This window comes from Octopus sinensis, linkage group LG4, assembly GCF_006345805.1.
Source record: "Octopus sinensis linkage group LG4, ASM634580v1, whole genome shotgun sequence".
Lineage (NCBI taxonomy): Eukaryota > Metazoa > Mollusca > Cephalopoda > Octopoda > Octopodidae > Octopus > Octopus sinensis.
In genome coordinates this window covers 164,652,263-164,674,943 of record NC_043000.1, presented here as the reverse complement: position 1 = coordinate 164,674,943, position 22,681 = coordinate 164,652,263, and the positions used below count along the sequence as shown (strand labels likewise).

The following is a 22,681-nucleotide window of genomic DNA, read 5'->3' as shown; positions in this document are numbered from 1 at the left end:
CCAAATTCACACACAAGACATTGGTTGATTTGTGGCTCTGAGAGAAGATACTTGCCCGAGGTGTCATGCAGCTGGACTGAACCAGAAACCATGTGATTGAAAAGAGAGCTTCTTAGTCACACAGCCATATAAACTACATACATATACACTTGTGTGTGTGCGTGTGTGCGTGCGCACGCGCGTATGAACATGGTTTCAAAATGGCCAATTCACTCCATCATTACACAGACTATGTGTGGCAATTTAGGTGACAAATTTTTTGGTTTGAAGGATCAAACACAAAGAGGAACTAAATGGCAACAGAATGAATCATCAAAGAACTCTAAAAGGATAAATAAAATCTAATTATGCATAGACTGTGTAGCCTTTCTCACATTTTTACTCTGGAACGCGTGTGTATTGGCAGGATATTCAATAGTTATGAAAGGAAGTCTGCTACTCAAGAAAGTACTCATCACACAGTATTTCATTTGTAGTAATACTAAATATGTTTCATATATGTCATCCTTATCATCATTTAACATCGAACCCATTCCATGCTGGAATGGGTTTGATGGGTTCAACAGGAGTTGGCAAGCCAGAGGACTGCACCAAGCCCCACTATCTGTTTTGGCAGGGTTCTTACAGCTGGATGCCCTTCCTAATGTCAACTGCATTACAGACTGCTTTTTATGTAGCACCAGCTCTGGCAAGGTCTGTTGGCCATAGTTTTTACAACTGTATGCATATATATGTGTGTCTGTGCGCATGCACAGTCATTATTTATTCATTTGTTTGTTTGATTTTACATTTGATTTTCCATGCTAGCATGGCTTATATCAGGCATAAGCAACCTTTTGCAAGAAGCAGACCGCATGAGACATGGCTCATCATAAAACAAACTACTAAAAAAAAATTGAAAGTAATTTTTTTGTTAGGCGAGCCATTCAGATAACCAAACAAGCCACAGATTGCCCATAATTGGTTTAGATGATTATAATGCTAAGGTATTGCTTTACAACCAGATGCCCTTCTTGTTGCTAAACCTTGCCTATTTTCAAGTAAGGGATCTCATTCCATAAGTCTTGGAAGTACAAAACCAACTGATGATTTGTTGATAAGGATAGCAACAACATCACTGTTTCTAGCTCATCAAGTTTTGGAGAAGTGCAGATGTAAACACATATACACATTAAAGACTTCTTTCAATTTCCATCTACCAAATCCACTCACGAGATTTTGGCCAGTCAAGGACTATTGTAGAAGACACTCCTCCCAAGGTGTCACACAGTGGGACTGAACCACCAAACCTTATGGTTGTGAAATGAACTTCTCAACCACACAACAATGTCTCCACAGACACATATATAATAAATAACGAAGGTTGGAGTTTGCAATATTTTTATTTTGTAGTTGACAACTGTTTCAACAATTAATTTGTGACTAATCTTGCATCATGTTTATAAACATGTCTATTATCTTCAATTGTAATTAGTGGATCTTCAGCTTATATGGAACATAGGGGGATATCCCACACACAATTTCAGACAGCTACTGTTTGTAGATGTGCTTCCCAAGATAAATGGCTAGATTAGCTTACCTCAAATGACCAACTGTGTGTGTGTCTGTATGTGTGTATAATTATTGGAGACAGAAGCAGTATTTGTACCAAAAAGTAATATTTATCCCACTTCAAAATGGATGTTGTGTTAAAACACAGAATACTATGATAGTTACCATAAGAGAATCTCTCAAATGGGTTTTTGGTGGACATAGGCACTTGTTTACATCACTAGAAGGAGATAAATCACCTGCTATCTTCACCGACGAGACAACCAGATCCTGTTATTCTGGCTCTCCTTGGCTTTGTCAATGGTAGCCACTCAACCACTGGAGTTAACAGCAATGTCTCTGCTATACATAGAACTACAGGGCCTAATCAGGCACTGGTGTCATGAACAGCCAGTGGGTTAATTAAAAAATAATTGTTAACAACAGAAGCAGTGTACTTCTACAACAAAACCCTTCAAGGTGATGTGCCAACATGGCCACAGTTCAATGACCGGAACAAGTAAAATGTAAACACACACATACACACACACACACACACACACTTTAATTGAAGCTGAAATTACACAATGGCAGCTCTGAGTTTCATCTTTTAGCTCATCAGGCTGTAGTAATATAGGGTAGAACATTCATTTATATAAATATAACTTGGGAAGTCAAACAATATTCAAAATTGTTGTGGATAGGGTTTGTAAGAAAAGGTGTCACATTGGATACGGGGCACTGAATATGTGGGGGAGGAAGGAATTGGAGAAATGAGAGAATGAAGGAAAGAAAGAAGTGGGAACTGGGGAAAGAAAAAGTGAGGATATAAGAAGAAGTGTGGAGAATGAAGTGTAAAAAGGAGACAGCAGCGAGATATAGAATAGTTATAACGAAAAAATAGAAAAGAATAACTGGATGTAGTAAAAAGAAAGAAAACTGTAACAAATAAGTAGAGAGAAATATTAGAAAAAAGAAAAGAACATTAGATTATTGAATGTTCAGTTAGTGGATCAGTAAGAATTTGGTTAGCAAGTGATATGAGAAGAGAAAGAGGAACCATAGTAATAAGCAGTTAGATCCCGTTTGAAAGCTGAGTAGAAGTCAGCAGGATATGAGACTGGCACTCTTACCTTCCCTTTGAAACATTGTTTCATTCTCATCTCCACATGAATTCGTCCTACGTCGCTTGAACTTAAAGTGGCCTGTAGGAAATTTAGGGTGGAAAGAACAGACAAAATTTTGACTTTAAACTGAGTTTGTAGCAAAAGCTTTAAAACGATGAATATAATAGTTCTTTGAAGCAGAACCAATAGAGGTTTTCCGTTTGATATATTTGAAAACTGATAAATAGATAAGATAGATATATAACCTAAGGCCTTATATTACAGTTGAGTAATAGCTGCACTAATCAATGTGATTTCCAGTGAGAAATGTATTGCACTTCTTTTAAATTTTGGATTGTACTGTTCACAAATGAATATTGAGTGTGCACACACACACACATATATTATCATCCAGTACACACAATAGAGTGACTGGCATTAAAAATGGTATCCAGTCATAAAAAAAAGCATGCAAAAGTAGACAGTGGAACATAATGCAATCTTTGAACCCATCATTTCCCGTGAAGCCATCCAACTCACACGAGCATGAAGTATGGACATTAAATTATGATGATGAAATACACACATACTGTAAAGCTGTACCTGCTTTGGCTAGCAACGAAACAGAGAATTACATCTTGGAAAAGCCTTTTAGCCCATTTAGACAGATTTCAAAACTGCTATATTCACTTTTCATTTATTAATAACAGTGCAGTTTACTTTGGCATAGTAGACATTACTATGTCTAAAAGTTTCATTACACTTATATGATCCAGTTGCCAACTGGGGTTTATTAACATTCCACAATAAACTGTACTATAGAAAAAAATAAATGTGAAGTAAATATAAGTCTGGGTATTCTTAAGTAGCTAAAACTATTCTCCACATCATTATGTGTACATACTCAATCACTCAGGCAGACAGAAACATACACACGAATTGAAAATATTCAAATATCTTGGTTATGTGATGTCTTAACAAAAATCAGTGCTGGCTATAAATTTCTATAGAATATCTCTAGAGATAACCTTAGCAAGTGATGAAAAGTGCACTGCTAACACAGTAGAACACAGTATTGACTTATAAAAACATTTAATATGCTTTATAGTATATTATGGCTGCATAACAAAACACTGTGCCCGTACAAGTCATTAATATTCAAATATCTATTTGCATAATGAGAGAAAACTTAGGCAGTGAGGTAGCTATAAAACCCACAATACTCAGTTAATATAAGTAGTATTTCTTGCCTTCTTCCATTAGGTTATTTCTAACCTATGCATCCTTTTTTGCCATGCACTCTTCCTAGGAGGGTTGTGAATACAGAGTCCTTAGGCACCTCCTCCATAGATCGTATCAGAAGCACCTGTCATTTCACTGTCTATTATTCGTAATTTTTATATAAATCTCACACACCTGCATCTGTATGCAGAAAATGTAGCAACAGAATAAAATATCAGATTGGAGAAAAGAGTCAATAGGAAGCTGACTCCATGACATTCTCCTGCCTTATCAAAGACTAGAGACAGTAGCTTCGAATATTTTGACTTGCCTAAAATAAATATCCCTCTTCTACTTTGAGTCTATGTGGTTTGATTTAACTGCAATTTGATGGGCTGGATTCTTAACACTCACACACACACAATCATCCTCATCATGGATGACTGGAAACAAAAGAAACTACTGGCATGTCAGTGACAGTAACAGACACACACACACACACACACACACACACAACAGCTTTCTATCAGTTTCTGTCAACCAAATCCATTCACAAAGCTTTAATTTGTCTGGGGCCATAGTAGAAGATACTTGCCACACAATGGAACTGAACCCAAGACCATATGGTTGGGAAGCAAACTTCTTATCAAATAGCCATGCCTGTATGTGTGTGCATATATATTCACACACACACACACACACACACACACGAACAGATGTGTGTGTGTGTGTATATATATGTACAGTGCATTAAATGTTGCAGAGTAAGTTGATTAGCTGAAAACCTTTATACAGTGCCCTTTTCTAGAGAACTGCTCTCTGAATACTAGTGTCTAACACAATTTATTGCATAACATTACAGCCTTATATAAATTTAACATTATTATCTTTAACCCTAGAATTACGAAACACAATTTTACAGGGTAACGTGAATTATGATACAGAAATGTTCATCCTACATACTTTTTCCACTTCAGAATCATCAAACACATCCTTGGATTCTTTAAAGTCTCATCCCACCCTACCCAGAAATTCTTATGTAATTGAAGCATGTAGCTGCCAGTTTTAAAGTGGTATAACAGCTGGTATTGTACTGAAATACTGTAATGGACTGTATGGATACTAATCAGTCCTGTATTAGTTATACAATATGAATGCAGGCATGAAAGTGTTCCACAAGTTCAGTCCAGAAGCACATAGTTCTATGTTAGTTTCCATTATGTTTGGTATCTTACATGAGTGTCTTCTCAGATAGTCTAATGCCTTCTGCATGAAATTTGGTACACAGATTATATATCATCATCATTTAACAAAAGTTGTCCATGCTCACACACACACACACACCTCGTGTGCATGTGTGATTTTTTTTTTTAGTTTTATTTAAGAGAGTTCAAGCCAGTTACTACTAACAAAGTAACAAAGCTTTCAGAGACAGGTAAGTTCCCAGTGTTTGTAAGTATGTGGTTGAGCTGGTATGCTGGTTAAGCTGTAGATTCACACACCCAAGTGTGTGCATCTACTCACCTACAGAATCTCAGATGAGAATCTTTGGAATGTCTTACAAATTGTGCCACTGATAGATTGCAGTTGGAGAACCCGCATCAGTTTCTTTTGCTCTTTCTTTGAAAAAGCTAGTATTTCTAGGGTTTTGTCTAAATTTGTAGGTACAGAGCCTCATGCACCTAGGCACAAATGATAGGTATAAGAGCCATAAGTTCCGCATTAATTCACCATGCATGATGCATGCATGTATGTGTATATAAGTATGGTCAGAAGTGTGGTTAAGTGGGGAGAAAGCTCACGTCATAATCATAAGTTCCTGGGCTCTATCCCAGAACTTGTCGTTTTGAGAAAATATTGTTTGACATAGCCTCAGGTAAATCCAAGCTTTGAGAGTGAAATTTGTTAGGAACAACTCATGTAGTAACCTATCAGGTGTAGCAAGTATTCAAGACATCAGGCCTCCTATCTGAAAATATCTTCCTTCCTGCCTCCCTTCTTCCTTCACATCAGGCTCAGAGCCCCTAGAAAAAGGACATTAGACTCTCCTTCCTCCTCGGATTAATTAATAAACAAAACAAACAAAAACCTGAAGGTTTATTCTTCTGTCAGAAAACTAGTCAATTAATTGCATAACACTATTATTTGTAAACTATACTAATATCCTTTTATACAGAACTCCTGAGTATTGTCTGCTGCAGCAATACAAAAAGAAAAAGAAAAGAAAGAGAAAAAAAATGGGTTTAGAGCCAAGAAATGTATTAGAAAAATCAGCAAGGATGTTTCAGCTTGCAACATTTTTTTTTACACCATGCTTATGTATATATAGAAATGTTCAATGCCATGCATGCAGGTGAAGATGTTATGCCATGCTTCAGAAAATATATTTCATGCTTGACGTATTTCAATATAAATGTTATGATTTTATGCCATGCTCCACACAAACAAGTTACAGCCAAAAATAAAAATAACCAAGTTATATTTTTTACTCAACATTTATATATATAAATATATATATATATATATATATATATATATATATATATATATATATATATATTAGCCTTTTAGTTTTTCACTTAATAGGGTGTCCGTTCTTGTGCCATCTTGACATGGGCTGGAGTCTAGGGTGGTTGTTTGAGATAGAGGTACAATAGATATTTGAGTGTTAAAATGAATTATACAAAATCGTGACCAGAGTCCAGGAAGAGGCGGGGAAAGAGTCATGTATTCCAGTTCAGGCTTGGTTGAACCAACCTATGATCAAATGTGATCCAGCCATGACCATCCCATTTTTTCAGAGTGCTTCTCACACTACACTATCAAATGTGTCCTTTTTTAAGATGGTAAGTGTGGTTTGAGGGAGATCTGGATGCTATTTTTAGCATATCAAACAACCACTGTTCATACGGTAGGAGTTAGTGTGAGAGATGAAAAGTGGAAGGGTGTACAATGGATGTTATGTAGGGTTAGGGTAGAACTACCGTGTACATCAGTTACAGATGCCACAGTAGTTTTGGAGGAAATGTAGCTAAATAGTGAGCTTTAGACTGAGGACTATTAGTAATGAAAAGACCCCCTGCCCTCAACCATATATACACACACACATATATATATATGTAGGTCCCGGGTTGAGTCGGGGTTAACCACAGTAAATAAGGTACTCAATACATAGCAGAGTAAAGTAATTTATTTTATAGAAGGAGCTTCTACAGGACTAGAACTGTTTCATTCAGATGAAATCTTCAGGAAGCTCCTGAAGATTTCATCTGAATGAAACAGTTCTAGTCCCGTAGAAGCTCCTTCTATAAAATAATATATATATATATAATATATATATATATACAGAACAAAGACAAAAAATGGAATTAATGAGATTCTTATAAAATATATTGTACATATTTCTTTAAGTAAAAATCTCTCCATACAAAGGTGTGAACATCATGTCGTGCATTCACGTCCATATGCAAATGAGTTTACAAGAATGAGCATAAATGATTAAACTGTAGTTTGAAGAAAAGCAAATGCCAGCAGAGCTACAATAATAGGTAGTTCAACTAAGTAAGATCATCCCCACTGTCCATTGTTATCATTTACTTAAAATAGTAGGATGTGGTTTGAAGGAGATTTGACTTATTTCTACCAGGGTAGGTGATGACATGGCAGCTGCCTTGTTGGATTGTGAAGAAACGTAGTGGCTGCCTTGTTGGATCATGAAGATATTAGGAAAGAGAGTTTCAAACTTGAGCAGTTGACAAAATATCCTAGTTTCATGTAAGCCAGTTATTTCTACATAGTCAGTGAAAAGATAGGAAGAACTAATGTATAACATTAATAAGATTACTATAGCTCAAATATGCTCAAGATCTTTATAAATTAACCCTTTTTATATTAACCTGCCAAAGGCTATTCTTGGTTTGTTCATGTTCTAAAGTGCTCATATTTAAATTAAATCTTTCATTATAATTTTATTTACGAAACTTTACTAAACACAAATGTAATAATGAAAAGTTACTTATTTTACAAAAACTCTCTAAATTGTTGATTATTTTCAGTATATTTCATAGGTAACATGCTAATAAAAGAGGTTAACTGGTGGATATCAACTTGTGTCACTATTTAATGAGCATGATTCATTAAAATGAATCTGTGAAGAAATTCTAAAATAGGCAAATATGTTTTCAACCCAGATATCTTCAAAAAGGGCTTCTGGTAATTCTTAGTACCTTTCTTAACAAAAAAACAGATGGGTCAGTACATAAAAAAACAGTAATACATGGCACTGGGTAACTGGAGCCTGATAGAAAAAGAAAAATTAATTAAATAGATTACATAAAGTATCACATAGGCAATACATAAGTAATAGGTAAGTAATACCACTAGCTTTGTGAATAAAATTCATTATAAAATACAGAGATGCAACACGGATTTTTGTCAGTGAACAGAATATAAGAAGAAAATTAAAAATATCATTCATATATATATATATATATATATATATATATGAAAGTAAACAAACAGTTTGTTTTAGAAGCGTTGAGATGTATTGAAAGATACTGAAATAATTTTTTTTTATTCTCAAACATGTGATAATGCTAATAAATAGTGTGATCAGGATGAATTATTCATTCATTGCAGAAAAATACGTTACCGGCCAGCCATGAGACACAAACTCAGATCCCTGTGATTACACATCAAGTGCTTTACCATTAAGCTAAACTGTCCAGTAACGAATTCTTCTGCAATTTTAGAACTTATAAATTTAGCTTCATAAGATGCTAATGTTAAATTCAACTTACGATGAAAGTAATTTTGTTTTAGAAGTGTTGAGATGCATTGGAAGATACTGAAATAATTTTTTTATTCTCATGGCTGACCAGGAACGTATTTTTCTGCAATGTATGGATAATTCATCCTGACCACACTATTTATTAGCATTATCACACGTTTGAGAATAAAAAAAATTATTTCAGCATATATATATATATATATATATATATATATATATATATATATATATATATACACATATATATATATATATATATATATATATATATATATATATATATATAATGCTTTGTTTAAATGAGTTACCAAGAGACATTTTAGACACAGAAATTCGCAGCAACCCAAAATCAACCATAACCAATCATGATGACCATGCCAATTCTATACACTGTATTATATACTCTACTCTCTCTCTCTCTCTCTTTTCCACGCACACACACAAACACATATATATGAGGATTCTTTAGCCTGTATAGCACCAGAAACCTTACTAATTACAAAATGCTAATTGCAAAATAAGAATTTCCTTACTAATTACAAAATGTCATTACAAAATGCATCCAGTATACTCTGTAAGAGTGTTAGGAAAGGCATCCTGGCAAAGAAACCATGCCAAAAATGGTATGTACAAACAAGATGTATCCTCCAAGATAACTAGGAGGGCAGTATACCCAAATATGAAATGACTTAGACAATAACAACCTGTCAAAACCATGCCAGTATAGAGAGTGGACATAAAAATGATGATGAGGAAGAGGGAGATGAGGATGATGATGACAAGAATGATGACATTTAAAGGCTCAGTCAGAGAAGGAAATGCATTATCTTTTTCAGGACCTCCATGACTATTAAGAGGCAGTTAGCTTCAAACTGAAGACCTAACTTAAATGTTGCTTGCAACAGAGTGGACTTCATTAAAGGCAATCATAGACCACATGTTCAACAGGGCGACACATTAAGTTTACCACCCCAGTTCAGAAACAGTTCTTTGACAGGCTTCAACACAGTTTCTATCTATCAAATTTAACTCACAAAACTTAGTCAACCCAAGGCCAAGTTAGAAGATACTTACTCAAGATAGTGCATTATGGGATTGAACCTTAAAGCATGTAGTTGCAAAGCAAAATTCTTAAACACCCAACTATGCCTGTACCCATCTATATAAATAAATGTACAGCAACAGATGCTCAAGGGTAAAATATTCATAAAATTTACAGTTTTTAATCTCTGTTGAAGCACCACATAGTTCAGTTGTTTCAAATAATAATTTGGAATATTCGATGAACAATATTCAATGGCCAACAATAATATTTACTACTTTAGAAAGGACATGCAAATGACAAGAAACCAACAGGAGATTTGAAAGTGATAAACAAATGCAAAATGAGTAAATGAAATACAATGATAGGCAACTATTGTAGAAACAAACACACAGACATACGTGGTCTGATCAATAAGTATCCAGACTTTTACCATAGTAACAAAGCTAAAGCACACAGAGTGAAGCTGCTTAGCACAGATTGACCTTAAACTCTGCTGTACATGTGCACTAAGTTTTAATGTTCTAGCTCACTTCTGCTGTTTACAGCAGTGATTGGAAGGAAGGTGTGTAGCGTATGATCATCGCATTGACCATGACAGAGGAAGTTGAAAAGAAAATCTGCATCAAATTTTGCCAAAACCTGCCTACACAAAGTTTTCAGAAAGTTTCCATCGTTCCCAATACAATCAAGGAGATCTTGTGCAACTGAAACCCGTGCGTCTTTTTGGTCAGCTGAGAGCAGTTTTTGAACAAACTTGGCAGACATGCATCTCATATCCAAATCTTCAGTGATAATGGACTGAACTGAACTGTAACTAATCTGCACATCCTTTGATAACTCACAGATGGTGATTTGATGATTTCCCCTCACAGCTGCAATGTTTTTCTCAGTTCTGCTGGTTATGGGTCTCCCAGACATTCATCAATATTGACATATTTTTGGCCATCTTGGAAACATCTGAACCACTTGTACACTTGTGTGCGGCTCATACACTCCTCTCCATGCACTTTCTGCAACTTTGCAGAGGCCTCTGAGCAGATATCGCCATGACAACTTTCTCTGTCAAGGTCAATGCAACAATCGAATGTTACACACCTTCCTTCCAAGTATTGCTGTAAACAGAGGAAGTGAGCTACAAACTTTAAAACTTAGTGTGCATGCATAGCAGAGGTCAAGGTCAATCTTTGCCAAGCGGCTTCATTGTGTGCTTTAGCTTCGTTACTATAGCAGCAGTCCAGATACTTATTGATCAGCCATCATATAAACACACGAAGATGTACACCTTTTAAACATTTCTTTCTTTTTGCAATACAAGAACCTTGATTAAATGAAAACAGTTTACATCATTATGATCTGGTTAGTTGAGATGATAAATGGAAGCTGTTGTTTCTTGATCAATCCATAAATACAATATGCCAAACACACACACACACACATATATATATATATATGTGTGTGTGTGTGTGTGTGTGTGTGTGTGTGTGTGTGTGTTCTAGTAGAGACTGGATCTTAGTATATCAGAAATATCAATTGTTCCAGGTTTTGAATTCAGATTTTAGTTATGCAGGTTACAGTACAACAGCCAGTGGATACTGTATCTGGTTTATAGAGCCTGTTTTTATTTTTAAAAAAATACAGTGACAATCAGAATGTGTTGTAGCACATTTAGATTGTCTGATGTATAGTGTGGAAGTTAGGACAGGTTTCTTGGGTTCTAGTGCAAACAATCATGGTTTGTTCAACCCAGTTTGGTGTTCTGCTGTATGGGTTTTAGTATTAAGACTCATGGCATGTTAGGCCCGTTATGTGTATGGTTGTGCAAGAGTGGTGTGGACAGTTACAGCATATTAAACCCAGTTTAGGGTCTGGTTTTAGGTGTAGGGCATAGTGTGCAGTTATGACATGTCAGGCCCTGTTTGGTGTCAGGTTGTAAAACGGGGTGAAGTGTAGACAAATATAAACTTGAATAATGTCTGTTCTATGTATACATCACAATGTCAAAGTAACTATGTGAGATATTCTCATTATCATTTAATGAAAGGACAGGAAAAACATTCATGACCTTTGTAGGTCATGAAGACTTCCTGAAAATGAGGGCAGTTGAAACTTAGCTTGTGATGGCCAATGTGTGTGTGAGTGTACACGTGCATGATGCAACTGTATGCATACCATTCTATAATGCCATGCAAATTGCATGAAATGCTGAAAAGAGATACACAGTGACAATGCAAGAAGCCCTTCACTCATCATCATCCACAGCATCCTCGTTTTACTGAGAAGGTTACCATCACCATTATGACCAACACCATCTACTTCTTCATAAAAACTTTTATAAGTCACCTGGCATTCTGAAGCTCCTCAAGCTAATTAACAGCCAACACTAATTAACATCTCACACATACAAACGCAGGAGAGCAATACAAACCTGTAGCATCTGATCGTGAACGATGGTGAGTCTTTTTGACGGAATTTGGAGATGTGGGTGGACATGGTGTCTGATGCTGTTGTTGAGTAGGGCTTGGTAGGGTTGATGGACTCTTCTGGCGTAATGGGCTGGAAAGAGAAAGAGAACAAGAGAGAGATTATAGGAGGGGAGTGGGAAGAGGAAACAGAGACAGAGACTAAGTAAAAGACTAAGCAAAATTTCTGCTCCTGTTCTTGTTATTTAGGTTATCAGTTTCAACTGAGTGGAGCTATGATCAAAGCTATTTCAGGTCTTGTTACTGCCTCTAATAATAATAATAATAAATGATGATGATGATGATTTTTAATAGACATAAAGCCACAATTTTAGGAAAGGGATGTCAAGGGTAAAGACCTCCTTCAGTCATGAAGGACCATGAGATTGCACCAAGAAAGTTCCCCTCCGAGGCACATGTCTGGGCAATGTTGTTTATGGAAAATCAGCAGTGACCCATGCATACCAGCCTCGCCTCCCCTCTCCATTGCCACTGATGTTATCCAAAGGAAAGGCAAAGGGGGCCAATACAGCTTGGTACCAGGGACGTCGCAACTCATTTCTACAGCTGAGTGAACTGGAGTAAATAAAGTGTCTTGCCCAAGAACATCAACAACACTCAACCCAGCCTGGGAATTGAACTCACTACCTCATGATTGTGAACCTGAGCCAAGCAAATTAACTCTAGTATTTATTTTGACTCTAGAAAGGATGAAAGGCAAAGTCAATACTGGAACGGTTTGAAGAACAAGAGGGGCGTAACAAACTAGGGACCATCAGGCTCTTTATATTGCACTATCACATCTGCTGTGCACCTCCCTGCACTGGCTTTGTCTTGCACCCTATTATAACCTACCATGCACTGCCAAGCATAGGCTTTGTCCTGCACTTTACTGGATCTGCCCTCTGCTCCTCTACATTGGTTTTATAATAATAACGACCTGTATAGTAGAGCTAGGACATAGTTTATTTATTGATTTTATAGTTTAAAAGGCAAAAACCCAATCCCTGCAGGATTTGAATTCAAAAATTGAAGTAAAGATTCAAAATGATATATTGTAAGACATTTAGTGTGGTGTCCTGCCATTTCTGTCAACACATAATCCTATTACAATTATTCATCAGGATTCAACTGTAGCAGTAAACAGCCCGATCCCAAGTCCAGCTCTTGTGTGGTGGCTTGTTTACTGTAATGACTCTGAAAGTTATGGCAGCAGGGTACAAGCTACTGTTAGGGCCTCTCTTGCTGAACATGTCAAAGGATAAAGGCCAAACTATCATGAAGCACCTCTCTCTACAGGTAAAAGTAGGTTTACATAGGACCACCACTGCTACCTCAAAAAGAAAAAAAGTTGTAGAAGCATCAATAACAATTCAAAACCAACAAGACAAGAGAGAGGAAAGCCTTTCCTCGGGGAAATATATGACACATAAGGTCCTGATACGGAATCCACAAAGGAGGCAGGAGAAAGGGTGCCCTAAAAATAGCTGGAGTTGGGATACGGAGGCAGTGCTGAAAAAGCAAGAATCCAACTGGAGAGAAGCAGAAAAGACAACCCAGAATGGAAAACAGTGGAGGGAAGTCATCAATAGCCTATGCGCCAAAGAGAGCAGAAGAGCTTATGTGAGCAAGTTGATTGCCACAATCTGCCATCACTTATTACAGCTTTCATAATTGTGGTCCATAAGGTGGTTAGCCTTGAGTAATGGTAAGAATTGAATCCTTAGGCAAAATCTGAATTCCAAGTGAATATCATGAGGCATTTCATCTAACAATTTTACCAATGCATTACCCTGGATTGGTAATTTATCAGTCTTCAAAGTTGAACACAGATTGCAGCGAGTTACTGTTACTACTACAGACAATAACAATACAAACCAAAGAGGGAACTTCATGAGCTGATCAGAGATCCTAACAAGCTGACAAGATGGCCTGTATGTACATGCTCAACTTGGAAGTATAAGGGAAGCTCATTAGCCATCAAAGAAGCTATGTAACCCAACAAAAAAGCCTGCCAGAAATAATATAGTACTGGATACATTGTCTGAACACAGAGAAAGGATAGCATGAGTAGAATGATTTCGATTATAGATTGTGGGATAAGGGCTTGTCTAAGGATAAGCAATAAAACTAATGATTACTTGTTTTGTCAAGATACAAAGTCCATTTCCAAAGAAAGTAGAGAGTGTCATCAATTGAAACAACTTCCTAAATAATACTGGTAGATAGTCTACCATTCTCACAAATCTGTAAATGTTTCACTATATAACTTCTCACTGCTATATTACCCACATACTGATAGACCATTTCAGTTCAAAAGAATCCAAATTGCCAGAGACTAAAGATTCACAATGTTTGTCAACAAAACCAAATATCAGATGTTGATGGTGACTACTGTAGCTTGAAGGACTCTGCTTCTTTTTGGACAGATGTTATGTAAGATATTCATGTGATGGAAGGAGCAAAAACAATCTTTATAGCAAAGCCCATAATAGAAAAACTATAAATGTGGCTTATAATGAAACCCTTCACTGAGAATTATTTGTCTGCTTTGCCTAACGTAACAGTTTTTGAAATGAGCATCTCTGTTACAAAGAATATGAATATTGTATTTCAAGTAATACATATATGCTGAATTACCACAATCCTTTTTCAAGCAGCTTCTCACCAACTGGGACATATAAAACAAAAGTAATTATTTAGTTAATCCTTGCTTTCACACACACTCTCACACATATTAAACAACAACAACAACTGAATAATTAAACTGGACAGACAAGCTGACTCAAGAGATATACTGTACGACATACATGAAATATAATCAAAGCTTACTCAAAGCAGAGTTTAAATTCATAGACATATATGATGGCAAATTTGTGGTAACAAGAAGTAAGACCTACTTACCGTAGTTCTTCATTGAGTATCATGTTCTTTAATTTGACTCCTTGGGAATTTTTCCATGTAGGTTTGAGGACATCAGCAGAATAGGCTCCTAACAACCAGGCAGCACGGATGGAAAACTCCACACTGGATCGACATCTACAAAAGAATAACAAGACAAAATACGATGAAAGAGTTGAATATCAGTTAATGTGTGAGATACTGAGAACTAAATTCAATGGCCTAGTGGTTTGACAACAGAATCTGGTCAATATAATACAGGCACACTGAGTGGTACATTAACTAGCCTAGAAGAACATGGCTAGACCTCAAGTAGTAAACTAGTTGAATGTTAGATAATTGCTGTGTAATCCTCATACAATTTCCATATTTGAATTTCAGGGAAAAGCATCTTGGAAAGCAAGACTACTACACCAAGGACAGCTTTTACATTAACCATTGTGTGTTTCTGTGTACTTGAATGATACTCCTAGCAGCGTATCAAGCAAAATATTGAGTAGTGTCCTGTCACAACTTACAGCAGTAGGGAATATCTGTGACCTATACCAGAGATTACAATCAATTAAGAAGTCTCTGCAGAGTTGACCAACCTGCTAGAAACAGCAGTTAAATCTCCTTCAAAGTATATCTTAGCATTAAAAAAAAAAAAAAAGATAAATATTTACTACATCTGGAAGAAAAAAAAAGGAAATAGTATTCTTTCATTCTTTTACTTGTTTCAGTGATTTGACTGCAGCCATGCTGGAGCACTGCCTTGAGGAATTTTAGTCAAACAAGTTGACCCCAGTACTTATTTTGGAAGTCTGGTATTTAATCTCTATGATTGAACTACTAAGTTATGGAGACACAAACATACCAACAACCAGTTGTCAAGTGGTGGGGACACACACACACACACACACACACACACACACACATATATATATATATATATATATATATATATACATATACATATGATGGGCTTCTTTCAGTTTCCATCTACCAAATCCACTCATAAGGCTTTGGTTGGCCTGAGGTTATAGAAGACACTTGCCCAAGGTGCCACACTGCAGGCCATGTGATTGGGAAGCAAATTTCTTACCACACAGCCATGGAAACTTTGAATCCTCATAAAATGATGAGATGATCACAACTGGAAAATCTGTGATAGGTTTGCACACTTAGGACTAACATCATCATCATCCTCAATATTTAATGCCCCGAGATGAAACAATAAAAAAAAAAAGTTAGTTATACGCTTGTAACTATTATTTAGTTCCAGGTTGGCCCTGATCAAGCAGACCTATGATCACAGGCATTTCAGCAGTCATCTTGTCTTTTTAGAAGTACTTAGAACAACATCATCCACATGACCATTCTTTACTTAAGATGACTGGGTCTAATTTGAGGGAGATATGGTTGCTATTACTAGTACATCAAGTGACCACATAGCTTAAGTGATACACTTTATGTCAAACTAGGTCAGCTACCTTTTTCCTATCGAAGCAGACTACCACCAATAATAATCCAATTGCATAAATATTCCATGAAGTTACACCCACAGATTGACATACAAACCCTCACACATCTTAATATAGATAGAGCACAGCTTACAATCAATAAAAGCATTATTATTTTAACTTAGGACAGAGTTGAACATTTCACATTACACAAGTATGGTCATTACAACACATTGCCGTCACCTTCACCACCTTACATCCATCTGAAACAATTTACTATACAGGTATACAGGCACTCTTACTTTTTACCTGTGTTGTGTGTGTGTGTGTGAGAGAGGGGGTGAGAGAGGGAGACAGTGCACATATGTCTGTGAGGGAGAGTAAATGTACATATCTGTGTCACATTTTCTAACCGTACAATAAGTTACTATCAGTACACTCCAATTGCTATCCCACTACTAAGCTGGGCCTCCTTTCTTTTCAACAGTTACTACGTCAGCCTTTGTTCTTCTAACTCAGTGGTTCCCAACCAGTGGTACACGAGCACTTTCGGGGAAATATGCAATTTTTAGTTTGCGCTGTTTCCAATATTCGGCCAGCATGTGATTAATGCTTTCCAAATCAATCAACCAGTAATCAGTATTTTTCAATTACTGGCATACCATTGGTTAACCTTTTATTCGCTCTCTGTACAGTGATCAGCACCATCCAACCAATGCATGTAACCCTGAGTATGGCAGGATGGTATGAGTGACCTTGAGGGGCACACATGTATACAATGCACTGTGTGCTCATTGATAAATGACAGTTGTTTGGTTTCTGGTGCACGTCTTTGTTCTCTCTGGACTGGGTAGGGGCTGACTAGGGGCTAGCGAGGCAGGCATGCCATTACAAGTTAATATTTTCTTCACAAAAATGTTTACTGCCTTACACAAGGTAATCTGGCAACGATTTGTTACTTTCATACCCATAATTTTCTTATTGTGTGTATTATTATTATTAGCATTAATAATATTTTGTATTTTTTTGTATTTTTATATTTCTTTATTTCTTGATTAATTTATTTCACTTTTCTACAGGATTGATAACGTGCCGAAGCGAAACTATGACCCTGCATACACAAAGTATGGCTTCATTGCAATTGAACATGGAGGAGAAGCTCTTCCACAGTGTGTGGTCTGTACAAAGTCCCATTCGAATGTAGCCATGAAACCCAGCCAGCTCAAACGTCATCTTGAGATGAATCACGCGGACAAGAAAGACTGAGATCAGAGTTACTTCCAGTGATTTGGCAAGAACATAAAAGTGGCAGCACATAGACAAGACTAGCCAGATCTACGAGAAGAGGGCAGGGATTGTGAGAGCATCCTATGAAGTTGCTCTCCTGATGGCCAAAAACATGAAGGTGCATACCATTGCAGTCTCTTGTCATTCCAGTGGCAAAGATCTTGGTCAGGCACATAATTAGAGAAGAGGCAGTGGTAAAGTTGGAGAGGGTTTCCATCTCTAACAACACTGTACAGCACCATATTGAGGAGATCTCGGCCGACATTGCCAACCAAGTGATTGAGGGAGTGACAGCCTCAAAGTATGGGTTTCCCATTCAACTTGACGAATCGACAGACGTCACCAACTGCTGTTGACTACTTGCCTATGTCCGCTTCATGCAGAATAATGCTGTGAAGATTGAGCTACTGCTAATCCAGGAGCTATCCAGTACAACAAAACGAAAGGATATTTTCAACATTTTGGACAATATCTTCAAGCAGAATGAACTGGACTGGGAAAAGCTGGTCAGATGCACGACAGATGGGGCTCCATTTATGCTCGGTTGAAAGTCAGGTTTTCAAGCCCATATGAAAGATGTGTCACCAAATGCCACCACTGTCCATTGTGTCATACATAGATTTGCCTTTTGTGCTCAGGTGCTCCCTCCAAAGTTTTTATCATGCTTGAACCGAGTTATCAGAATCGTGAATTTCATCAAAACTTCAGCTCTGAATACTCGGCTGTTCAAGCTGCCCTGTGAAGATTTCGACTCTGACGACATCTGTCTCCTCTACCACACAAAGATTCACTGGCTCTCCTAAGGGTAATGCAATGAGGTGTCTCTTTGAACTGAGAGATGAACTTCGTTTTCTTCATGGTATGCGATCACAAAAAACTTGGGAACCACTGCTCTAAATGATCAGCATAATTACACTCACTCTAAAAGCTCAAAGTCAAAACCCATTCTTTTCCTGACTTAACTAAATCATATTTATTATACTTTCCCCCACTAATCAAAAATCTAAGAGTATTCTGACAGACTCTGTTATCTTAATGTTACAGCCTCAGAGAGAGAGAGAGATTGAGAAGGTTGCATCTACTATCCTTCAGCACCAGACTAATGATAAAATATCACAGACTTTTTCAAATAGCAACTTAGGAAAAATGTTCTCCTCTTCCATGTTTTAAGTTCAAATATTAGCAGAAGCAACCAGTAAAAACTATAATACAGACCCTAAGACCCTATCCACTGAATATCTGAAATAATGTTTATACATTTTAATGTTTTAATACAACAAGTATTCATAACTCCAATTAGAAACACTAATGTAGATTTGAAAAAGCAATGTGAGGGGGTGTTGAAAAGTTCCTGGCTTTGGGTAAAATAAAATACAAGAGGAGCAGTTAATTATGCTTTTATTGAACACATTCCCTTCTCAGATTCATACACTTATTGCAGTGGTCCTTCATTTTTTCTAAGCCCTGAAAGAGATCTCGGAAGGTTGGGCCTCCAACCAGGCCTTTTGTGATACCCTTAAAGCCAGGAACTTTTCAGCACCCCTTCGTAATTAGTTTATGACTAATATGATCTCTCCAAATACGTTTTGGTTTTATTAGACAATCTCAACTAACTTGCCAACCAAAATTTCCCCCATTTAGTTTTGCTTTATCATTTCTATGACAGACAGTCATAGTCCACACTTGAACACTACATGTTAAGCAATGAAAGTGATTATCTAGACCACTGGGTCACTGATCGGCATCATTTAAACTAGGTCAATTACTAGCATTATTAATTTTGCTTATTTCACTATATGAACATCACAACTGAAGTGATCTTTAACCCATATTATATGATAAAAATGCAACCAAGTATCACAATGTTGTCACGCCATCTCTTGAGAAGAAAGTTCAATATTGGTCACATTTTTTAACCTCTGGTGAGGTTCTCTTTCCCAACACCTTAGTTCTGTAAGCTGTCCACCCACGCATTCACCATCATTAATAGCAATGATAACAGTTAAAAATGAGAGTATATGTTTCACATGAAACATAAAGGGAACATTTAATGTTCAAGTGTTTAAGTAGAACTCAGTAAATAATTTCAAGCCTCACCAGCTGCTGGAAGCCGTGTGCAATAGCTTCTTGTATTTAATATAGTAATGGTTTGGAGAGCACACTTACTAGTGGTGGTACTGAGTGAAGGTAACAACAACTATACTAACTAGAAACCTTGGTTGGTCAATGGGCTAGTTTTTCATAGTCTTTAGCTGTTGACAGCAGTTTCATTGTAACTGCATATACCTATTCTCACAGGGAACTCTTTGGACTGTTAGTAAGACACTAACACTATGTATAGAGTTATTACCATACTAATAATAGTCACACTCACTCCCCCACTGCATTTAAAATTTCGGGGTTGTCTCCCTATCCTTACTTTTTTCTAACTAGACTTTATCATTTAGAAACTGATTGTTCTCATTACTATGGTTATAATATTAATTGAAATTTATTGGTTTGCTACATCATGTTAGTGTCCATTTTAGTTTCCATGCAACAAGTATCTCTGGATAGTGTTTTCCAGTCATACATTTAATTTATAATGTTAGTGTTCATTTTCTATAATGACATCTACTAGTGGGGGGGGGGACACCACATCCCAATTGGGCAGACAGAACCTTATGGAAGCAGATGATGAAAGACTACAAATGGTGGAACAAGCTGGAGACGACAGACCCGACTTTACAGTCTCCCACCAGCTTTTTATTCTGCCTCTCCTCCCATCCAGCAATTTAGAAAAAAAAAGAGGGATGAATGGAGACAACACAAGCAATTAAGGACTGTCATTAAGGGGAGACAACTTCCCAGGTACCAGCGAATAAAACAAATGGACACATGGGGAAGGCAGCACTATTTACTCTCATCAATTTCTCTAGTGTTGTTGTCAAGATAAAATGCACCGAGTATATTAAAAAAAATAACTGGCAACAGAAAGGGCATCTGGCCAAAGAAACCATGCTAATAATAAAATAACAAACAAGTGCGACATAGAGAGCACTAACAAAATCTATCGTCTCGCTTGGACTGAAATAACCCATCCAACCTATGACAGTATGGAATACCAAACATTAAAGGAAGAAGATACATACTCACACACACACACATATATTATACATGAAATTGCTGTCACACACAATCCTCAACTGCTGGTAATGGCTTCTTCATTAAACTATAATCAGGATGAACACTGTGGTCAATGACTAAAGCCTTTCACAGGGCACAGCTGTTGGTATCATTGTATCACCTCTATCGCTACGACAAATAACTATTTAAATTTTATTCAGTTAAAGTCGACTGTAATTTAGAATTTAACCTTTTGTTGTCATGTTAGAAGCCAGAAGGTCTGCAATCCTACCTAACAAAATAAAATAAAAAATGCAAATTTTCCAATTAGGCCAGTGTTTATATCTTTTGCACATACCAGGGTAGAGCATTGAGTAGATCAGTAGTGTACAAAGTACCTTGTAGTATTTAGCTACATCCTTTTATGCTCTAAGTTCAAATCACCAAGATCAACTTTTCCAATCAACTCTCCAGGGATGATATAAATAATGAGCATCATTCAACTCCTGATGGTTGATGTAGTTAACTATACCTCCTGCTCAAAATTTCTGGCCTTGAACTTATATTAGAAATCATTAGCCACACACACACCCATCTCCCTCACATATATCAACCCGTATCACTGGAAATCACTGATGTTAAGTCAGCTTCTCACTTGGGTGTAGTCACCAGAATTGGTAGACTACTAATGGCTCATGGCTAGAGGTATTGAATAAGAAATGATACCATAGAAGTGTATGTTGCTGCTACTGATGTTGGTTAACCTCTCATCAGCTCTGACTGAACTGGATATGGTGAAAGGCATTCCAGCTTTGACCATCCTGTCTAGAACTACACTATGTCTTCCTTGCACTTGAGAAGATTAGGTCTAATTCAAATGAGATTTGGCTGCTATTTCTTGCAAGCTAAGTGATCTCATGGAGGCTCCGTCATGGCCTCTGTCATGTATATGTTGTGACATAAAATAGATTTAATATTTCACTGACAAAATAATGAAGGGTTCCTTCCAAAACAATAGATTTCATCACCTGGCACAAAAACATATATACTCCTCTTATATTTAATTTCATCTCAAGTGCCTTGCACTCAGACTATCTCTTTAGTTTCACTGGATATCAATGCAAAGAATTAAACCAAAGAAGAAAACTTCTACATGGTCTTTTGACATGCTAATAATAGAAGCCAAATTTGTCTCAAGTCACACATTCTACAGTCTTAAAAAAAGAATATGTTAAATACACCACATTTGTAAAAGAAATTATCACAAGCCTTTGTTCATCAGTCTCTGCTAAACCAGAGCTAAACAAGAGGCAAGAATACTTAAACTAAAGGCTAAGGACTGTTGGACAAAAGGCAATGCACAGATGTACAATAGACACACAATAGGCTATACATAGATGTAACAATAGGCTACACAGAGAGCAATTAGCTATGCTCAGAGTGCAATATGCTATACACAAATGTAGAATAACTATACCCAATATATAATAGGCTGTACACAAATGTACCACAAAGTGCATTCAAAATGTATCTGACTTTATTTTTACCCACCAAAACTAATGCTGTATGGGTAAAATCTTTTGGATGGGAAGTGAAGCCACCCTTCCTGTGCATGAGTGGAGATTTCCATGCCAGTGGGCCATGTCAGTTCCTGGCTGTTATGCCTAAAGTAGTGTAGTGCATGCTCGTGAGATTTTCGTTTTCATCAAATACATCAAACAGAGACATTACATCAAGTTTTGCCAAAAGGTTGGTGATACTCAAGCTCAAACCATCCAGAAGATTCAGCAAGCCTT

The 22,681-nt window shown here is 36.8% G+C and overlaps 1 protein-coding gene across 4 annotated transcripts in view; it reads right to left on the bottom strand.

Annotated features, from left to right (window-relative positions):
* The window catches only part of LOC115211051 (phosphatidylinositol 4-kinase beta), a 135,880-nt gene that overhangs the window by 28,977 nt on the left and 84,222 nt on the right, over window positions 1–22,681 (bottom strand). For 3 of the 4 annotated variants that reach the window (XM_029779926.2, XM_029779927.2, XM_036502617.1), the window contains 3 exons: window positions 15,055–15,189; window positions 12,117–12,244; window positions 2,664–2,735 (listed from right to left, as the gene is read on the bottom strand). In XM_029779926.2, the coding sequence (XP_029635786.1) occupies window positions 2,664–2,735; window positions 12,117–12,244; window positions 15,055–15,189 (335 nt within the window). The remainder of the gene's footprint in view (window positions 1–2,663; window positions 2,736–12,116; window positions 12,245–15,054; window positions 15,190–22,681) is intronic. The other variant, XM_029779928.2, reaches the window with a different exon arrangement.